This window comes from Mus pahari, chromosome X (assembly GCF_900095145.1).
Source record: "Mus pahari chromosome X, PAHARI_EIJ_v1.1, whole genome shotgun sequence".
NCBI lineage: Eukaryota > Metazoa > Chordata > Mammalia > Rodentia > Muridae > Mus > Mus pahari.
The window spans coordinates 113186503-113195405 of NC_034613.1; the positions used below are offsets into that span (position 1 = coordinate 113186503).

At 39.8% G+C, this 8903-nt stretch overlaps 1 protein-coding gene across 2 annotated transcripts in view; it reads right to left on the reverse strand.

Moving 5' to 3' along the window:
* The window catches only part of Nox1 (NADPH oxidase 1), a 25518-nt gene extending 22965 nt beyond the window's left edge, over positions 1–2553 (reverse strand). Inside the window, exon 1 of one of the 2 annotated variants that reach the window (XM_021187305.1) lies at positions 2369–2553. In XM_021187305.1, the coding sequence (XP_021042964.1) occupies positions 2369–2413 (45 nt within the window). In that variant the 5' untranslated portion in view covers positions 2414–2553. The remainder of the gene's footprint in view (positions 1–2368) is intronic. The other variant, XM_029534110.1, reaches the window with a different exon arrangement.
* Between the last annotated feature and the right edge of the window lie 6350 nt (positions 2554–8903).

The following is an 8903-nucleotide window of genomic DNA, read 5'->3' on the forward strand; positions in this document are numbered from 1 at the left end:
CCTCCTCCTTCTTCTTCTTCTTCTTCTTCTTCTTCTTCTTCTTCTTCTTCTTCTTCTTCTTCTTCTTCTTCTTCTTCTTCTTCTTCTTCTTCTTTTTCCTCCTCCTCCTCCTCCTCCTCCTCCTCCTCTCTCCCTCCCTCTCTCCCTCTCTCTCCTTTCTCTCCTTTTTGTCTTTTGCCCTTCCATCCCTCTTCCCTTCTTTCTGTTCTCTTGTGTGTAAGAAAGATGGTGGTCTCATTTCAGCTGGTTTTGCCCAAGCTTGTCTTGAACTCCTAGGCTTAGACTATCCTTCCAGTGCAACCTCTCAAGTATCTGGGACAATAGGCACCACATTCAATCAACTCCTTCCTGCCTCCTTTGTTCAGAATCCTTTTTCAGAGTTGATGTATTTTAGAGACAGTGAAAAGGGAACATTGAAAGGTACAGATATTTGGAGTGGGAGGTGTATGGGAGGAGTTGGAGGGAAGAGAGGGGAATGGTGTACATATAGTATTCTTGTGTGAAATTTTCTAACAAACCAAATAGGAGGGGAGTGGATCTTGTGAACAGAAAAGCTCATTTGGAGGAATCAGAATCTTTCTGGATGTGAAATAGACTCAGGAACACGAAACTCTGCATTGGTCCATGACCACCTATAGACAAGGTAAGTGAAATACAGCAACATCTAGGAGCCACTGTGGGTGGAAAAGAAGGTGAAGTGCAAGACCTGGAAAGAAATAAGAGTAAAACTATTTTTGAGTCATTTATTCATTATTTAAAAATAGTGCATAGGAGTTCATGCCAGAAATAGCAAGAACTTGAGCCTGCCAGCAGAGCTGCAGAAGAAAGGGTGGAAACTATAAGCCAGAGAGTTAAATAGGACTCATCCCTGTAAGTGATGAATTTCTGCAGCCAAAAATGAAAGCAGGGGAGGGGATACAGTGGCTTTTAGAACAACCATCAGCCTTGTTCTGAAGCTAATCGGTTCAGTTAATGACTCGCCCATTCCTCCACCAGTTGATCTATCACATCCACACCATGTGGGACCTGAAGTCTGGACAGAATAAATGTTTGGTCAAGGTCATCCAGGAGCAAAACTGAAAGTACTTGCAAGGTTTCCTGTCTCCTGAGCTAATGCTCTCTCTGTTATAGTGCGGAAGGAACTAAACACGGGGCACCGAGTATTAAAAATATAAATCATGGGATAGCATGATTAAAACAAGCTCTTGCCTTTTCATTAAATAGTAAATAAAATCCCTCCAAGGGCAGTGCATTCTTTTTACCTGTGGCACCTGAAAAGTCTTACATGACTCAAGAAAAGTGACATCAAAAAAAAGAAAGAAAAGAAAAGAAAAGAAAAGAAAAGGAAAGAAAGAAAGAAAGAAAGAAAGAAAGAAAGAAAGAAAGAAAGAAAGAAAGAAAGAAAGAAAGAAAGAAAGAAAGAAAAAGGGAAGGAAGGAAGGAAGACAGACAGGCAAGCAGGCAGGCAAAACCCTCAGGAGAGAGTGAGGAAGGACATGGGAGCCTCACACTTAGGTGTGACTTGCAAATGTAGCAAGAACGGTTAAGAAAAAAGATGGTGTGTGTGTGTGTGTGTGTGTGTGTGTGTGTGTGTGTGTGTGTGTGTGTAGTGGGGGGTGGATTCCATGTAAGTGAACAAGCTCTGGCCTGAATATTAGTGAAATGGGTTTGAGTCAGAGTCATAGTTTGTCAATCCACAGTGGCAATCTGGATTCACAAATTACACTGCTCAAATTTCATCTGTTTCTTTTATCCCTTTCGGCACAAGTATGAGATAATTTAGAAATCCCACAAGTGATTCACAGTCTATTTCTATTGAGCATTGCTGGGTCAATATGATCTCAAAGATCACTTTCATCTCAGTCAATTATTTCATGAAATCTTTTTGTTTGTTTGTTTGTTTGAGACAGGGTTTCTCTGTATAGCCCCAAATGTCCTGGAACTCACTCTGTAGACTTGGCTGGCCTCGAACTCAGAAATCCACCTGCCTCTGCTGGGATTAAAGACCTGTGCCACCACTGCCCGGCTAATTTTATGAAATCTTGATGTCAGCATTATAGGGAAGATAAAGATGAAGGCTCCATGTCAATAGTTTGGAAATAGGACAGAAGAGAAAAGAGAACAAAGTGAAAACAGATTTCAACTCCAAGTCCTCCATCATTTGGCAACCTCATCAACTGCAAATCATTTGGCTTTGTTCTCTCATCTGGCCTAGAGTTGGCTTTTTCTCCATGTTAACTGATTTTAATAAGGAAAACAATTGCTATAGACACTTTCCTCTTTTGAATAACTTCGCAAATATTTACAAACATGATGTCTCCTTACTCAGCTAACATCCCTAATTAATAGGAAATGAAACACCACTCACCAGAAACAAAACTGAGAGCCAGTGGTTAACCAGCCAGTTTCCCATTGTCCAATGGAGGTTTGGAGCCTCCCTAGGAGCAATCTGGATTCTCCGCAGAGGTCCTTCAGGAGAGAAACTTCTGACCAGCTCAAGGTATATGAGTCTTTATGACACCCAAATGCACACCTACTCAGAAAGCTTCCAAAGATGAGTAAGTATATTCTGCCTTCCTCCTCCAAGCGGAACTGTTTTATCAGCTTAGGTAGACAAGCCCTGCCTCTGACAACCACAGGGGTTTTCCCTGCTGAGGGTTTTCACCCCTTCAGGAAATATCAGTCTCTCCGATAATCTTAACGACGGGATTCCATAAAAGCACTGCTCTCCTTGATAAGTTCATTTAAGTTTTTCATGAGATACATAATTTCACTGAGAAACATAATTAGCCTGAGATTATAAAGAGATCAACTACAAGAGAAGTAGAGAGGGGAGCATGTGTTTTAAGGAAGTTTCTATTTTTTTTACATTTTTTAATTTTTTTCAATGAATTTATGTGAAAAAAGGTCTTGTGTAGCCAAGCTGACCATAGTCAGGCTATGTAGCTGAGGAGGACTTTGGGCTTCTGATTTTCTTGCCTCCTGGGATTACAGGAGTGCATCCCCATGCCAACTTTATACAGTCCAAAAACAAACAAACAAACAAAACAAAAAAACAAAAAAAAAAAAACAAAACAAAACAGGACTTCTTCCACGTTAGCCTGGTACTCTAGGAAACTGAGTTACATCCCCAGAGCAAGGAAGCTTTTCTGGAACCAAACACTACATAGCAGCACTGTCTATCTAGATAGTAGTTCAGCTAATTGGGAAACTTCAGTAGACCAGTTTCCCTGCAGAATGATTCCAGACTGATGAGCATGATACGTGTGCTGAGGAGAGCTTCAGTGGCTGGAAGGAGAGGTCAAATAAGAAACATATGCTTTATTCTCTTTAAAAAGTGGAGCTTTCAAAAGTAGGAAGGTGAGCATGCACACAAGAGTACACAGAGCATATATGTGTAAATTACAGAATAATTATAAGGAGTTAATATCTAATTTCTAACTTCCTTGTTTAAAATAGAACAGTTGTTTGCAGTATCTTGAAGTTCCTCTTTAATCATGTGTCTCTTCTCTCCTTCACTACATGCCACCTGAACTTTGAGTCAATATTTCCCTTTGCTTCAGATTTTTGTATATCCATAGGTACAGAGCTAATAAACTCTTCAGTTATTTTTATTCTGATTCTTTGTCTTATTTTGGATTTTGTGGAATTCCTGGATCCTGAGATTTGCAAATGCTTTTCATGGCCAATCTGCTCTAAAGCATTCACATAAGAATCTGCTCCAATGATCTTGCAGAAGTTCACTTCCTCCATGTGAGCTTTTCAGGTTATTAAATTCAGCATCATTTAACTTGACTATTAATATTTGCATTTTAACTTTTGATAAGTACCTACTCTAGTTTGTAGATTTTTAAAATCTATGTTCATACTGACTTCTTTCCTCTGGCTTATACATTTTTAGAGTTTGTTTATTAATCGTAGTTGCAGCTGATGTTTTGTGTTGTTTTAATGTGAGTGATAAATGCATGTGTGTAAGTGTGAGTGCCCATGTATGTAGAAGAGACATACAATGTCAAGTGTTTTCCTATCGCTCTCCAGTTTTTGATTTTTTGGTTTTTTTTTTTTCATCTGTTTTGTTTTTTGAGACAAGTCTCGCTCACTAACTTGAAGCTTATATTTTGGCTGGAGTGAATGGCCAGTCAGCCCCAAGCCCCAGAGATCCAGCTATCTCAGTACCCCAGGCTCTGAGATTGCAAAGAACCCTGGCTTTTATACTGACAATGGAGATCTGGAGTCAGGTCCTCAGGCCTGTACAGAAAAGGCTTGCTTTAGTAACCCATTACAACATAGATGTCAGGGTTCATATTCTCTCTCTCTCTCTCTCTCTCTCTCTCTCTCTTTCTCTCTGTCTGTCTCTCTCTGTGTCCCTCTCCCTCTCCCTCTCCCTCTCCCTCTCCCTCTTTCTCCCCCACCCCTCTCTCCTAAAATGTTGTTTTTGCCTGTTACAATTATGTTTTGGATCTATTTGGATTTTTTATTGTTACATATGCCACCATTCTTGTATAGAGGTCAGAGGACAGTTTGAGATTGTGAGTTCTCTCATTCCACCACATTGGACTTAGGGATTTAGCTCTGGTCATCAGGCATGACAGTGATCACCCTTATCAGGTGAGCACTCTCATTGGGTTTTTTAAATTAATGTTTGTATTAATTCTTTAAGACCCTCATACATGATTCAAGATTTTTTTATCATATTCACCCTCTATTCCCCCTCCCTGAACTCCTCCCAGATCTATCTCAGTCACCCAAACTTCATGCCCTCTTTCTTTTACAGCCCACCAGTCCAATGAGTGCTCCATAGACTTGTGGCTACCCCATCCTCTCTGACTTCTTGCTCTTACAGTCTCCCCTCTGCAACTGTTCCTTAGCCTAAAGGGAAAAGGTTAATGGCAGTGTTCCATTTGTGGCTGAGCACTCCACAGGCTTCTTACTCTCTGCACTTTAACTTTGATCAGCTGTAAGTTTCTGTTATAACTGCCATCCACTACACAGGTCTGAGAGTTGCAGTAATCCTCTGGACATAGAGACCCAGATTTAGAGAACAGCTTGATGCCATATCCACTTAGCAAAGTAATAGTAGTAGGCTCATCTCTTGAGCCTCTCAGCTCCCCAGCCATGGGTCCTTGGGGCAGATTTACAGTACAGCACGTGTTTCCTCCTGACAGAATGAAGTAGGGGAAGCAGGCCTTAAATCCCATCAAAAAGTAGTTAGTTATTAAACATTTCATCACTATTGGACCTGTGTGCATTGTCTTACCTTTCTGGTTGTTATTGTAGCTCTGCTAGCTTCACAGCTGGATAAGACTGTTGACAGCATCATCAGCACCCGCATCTGCATCCCCCACCTCAGCAGCCTGCATCACACTCTCTGGTACTGTGAAAGCTAGCCAGTAAGGAGAAAGCTTTCCAGTCAACGCCCCCTAGATGTTTTCATGTCCTGTGACAAAAGTGTGTGCTGTCTTCAGCAACAATCTTACCATCAAATTATGGTGGGGCAATCAAGATCAATGGCAGTAACCTGTATTGCTTTGGGGGTCTTTGGGGCAATAGCTTGAGGGAAGCTATCCCACACCTGGCATTTTGTTCTTAATTTGGCCACCTGTAGCTTCAATGATTGGCCTAATTCTTAAGGTTTTTTATTAGTGTGTGTTAATTGCTGCTGTTGCATTTTTACATATTGTGTAAAGAAAAGTTTGATTATTATGTTTCTATATTTAGTGCAAAACTAAATATTGCATGATCATTTTTGAAATGTTTCTTTCTTTACTGCTATGAAGTGGTAATTATGGTATGTATCAAATGTCTATCACATGTGACTTTGTTCTTGATCTTTCTATTCAGTTCTCCCTTGCAATTGTCCTAATTGCCTTGGTTTTGCAAATCTTATCTGATAGGACAAGTTTTCATACTTTGGTGTCCAAAAGTGTGGCTATCCTTGGAATTTTGAATTTTTACATAAATTTTATATCTAAGTACTTTGCATTTTCATGGGAGTGTAAGTGCTACATGTTTAAATTACAGCCATTACATAAACACCTGGGTTTTTACATATTGAATGTTATATTCAATGGCACTACTAAGTTTGCATATATAATATTTTATTTTTATTTCACGTATAAAAGTACTTTGCTTGCACGTGTATCTGTGCACCACATCTGTGCCTGGTACCCATGGAGGTAAGAAAATGATTTCAGATTTCCTGGAATTGGAGTTATAGATGTGAGCACCTGGTCCTATATAGCAGCAACAAGTACCCTTAACCACTGAGCCACCTCTCCAGTCATCACCTCCAAAATCTAATGGGATTTCTATATTTAGGTTTGCTATTGTAGGTTTGCTAACAAATAAATTTAATTAGATTCCCCCCACACTAAAATGTTGAACAAAGGGAGTATTTATGTCTGGTTGTCTGATTTAAAAATCGCAAAGGGGGATTTATTCAATTGACTTTTAAGTAGTATTTTTGGTGTGAGTTACATAGATACCCAGATACATATTCTTGTCTTATTTTACATTATGCACAAAAGACAATTTAAAAGAAGGAACCATAGCTTGTTTTAACAACTTTGTTAATGTATAATTTTATGCCATAAAAGTTTTACTCATTATAAGAATATAGCTCAACACACAGCACACTTTATATTTATTTTTAAAAGCTGAAAATCTCTTCCGCACCACAAAACCCATAAAAGTAACATTTTCATTATCTGGGTAACACACCTGCACCTTAGTGTTATGCAATACAGAGTGAAATCGGAGCAGCAGGTGTTAAGAGTATTTATAAAAATAATTCTTACACTAGGGCATCTAGAAATCAGTTAATTATACACAGACATGTGCAAGAATGCACACAGTGCATATTGCCCTAAACCAAAGATAAATATGTCACAGACTGACTATCTATATAGCAATATCACCGTAGGCGTATCCCAGATATAGTTATGGCCGCTTCAGGTTCATTCCATGTGGAAGGAAGCATGCACAGAGGGAAGTTGGAGTGGCATGGTGCTTTAATGGCTCATCAATGACTTTAATGGCTCATAATGACTTACTGTTAAAGGTTGCACAGAACACTGGAGAAGCTGAAGACCACATCTGAAAAGAGGAAGCTGGAGCCTGTGTGTAGGAGGGTGACCAGGATTTGAGACATATTGTATTAGGAGAAGATAAGGACTTTAGGAAATGCATCTTGGAAAAGAAATTTGTCATGGATCTGAGTATATGTATAATTCACTCCTGGGTGTGGACATAAGGAGAGAGGACTTATGAATGAGGACTCCACAATAGCATATTTTGTTTTAATACAACACTAATTTTCTAACTCTAGTATTCAAAGAAGAGGGAGTGGTTCATTCTTCCTTGAGATACCTAATGAAAATCAGACGATTCCTTGCCAGTTACCTGGTGTAAAAATATCAGCACTGGATGGAGTGTGAACTAAATATGTTTCAAATATCCTCTAACCTTGAATGTGAATCATGGCCTTTACTGTGTTCATTTATATTCATTTCCTAAAGTACTGTGCTGTGCTAAGTGGACCTTTGCGTCTAAGGGTAAGGGGCCTCCACTCCCACTAATGTACTACTAAGTGAGTTGATAACACTGATTATCAATGACCCTGAACTAAAATAAGATCGCTGAATGATCTGAGTGAAGAATTATTATAGAGAGATCATTTAGCAAGAAAATTATAGCAACTTATTCAACTGCAATAGCCATGCCTCTAAACTGGAACCTCTCTTCCATAAACAATGAAAGACACACTTTTTTTTTAACCAAAAAGTGCCCCATTTCCACAAATTCACTAGAAAATGCTTTCCTTTCATCAACTCCAAATATTCTAACAGTCTCCCCCACCCTGTATTCTTTCCCCTACCATCTTAATGTTTGCATTTCCCAGGTTTATAGATTATTGACATTGATTAAATTTGAACTCGATTGCTTCCTGGAGACGTCCAGAGTACTTCAGTAGCATCGGTGGTTAGTGAGTGGATTCTTATACACCGTCAACCCTTCCATAACTTAACTGCTTTGTTGTTGCTAATATTTCAGTTTCCAAGAGAAGGCTTCTCTATTTAGTCCTGGCTGTCCTAAAACTGGCTCTGTTTTAGGCTCTGTTGACCAGGTTGGCCTCAAACTCAAAAGATTCACTTGCCTCTGTCTCCCGACTGCTGGGATTAAAGGCGAGCACCACCACTACCCAGCTAAGGCTACTTGACAGTTCTTTTTTTCTGATTATTTGTCTCATTCATCACTTGTCCTAAATTTACAGTTCTTGTACATCTCCAGGAATTGATATGTAACAGGTGGTGTTGACACGTACACAGGACCCTTTCAAGAGCCTTTAAAAGAATATGATGGGCATGCCTGCCAGAAAGTCTAGTAGGGCTGCCTGCAGACTTTCTCCTCTCTCTGTGTTCCCCCAGATGCAGTCCCCCAGTCATGTCCCTAGCACAAAACCTTTGACTTAAAATCTGTCCTGCTGGCAAAATATACCTGGGCAAAGGTGACACAAAATGAGTGGTAGTAGCCAACCAATGTCTGATTTGATCTAACACTCCACAAGAAGGAAACCACACCCAGCCCTTACATGTTAACCAAGAACAAGAGCCTAGATCACCCAGAGATCTAAGGTGAAATCAAGCACTACTGGTCTAAAAATATCAATAACTTCTCCATCCCCTTGTCCCTGCATTTCTTCTAGACAGGATAAATTTTGTGTTGAAAGTTTTGTGGGTGGGTTGGTATCCCTAACACTCCACTGGGGTTCCTGCCAGGCAATAGGAAGAAAGAAATTAAAGACATTTTAGAGTTTAATGAAAATGAAGCCACAACATACCCAAACTTATGGGACACAATGAAGGCAGTCCTAAGAGGAAAACTCATAGCCCTGAGTGCCTCCA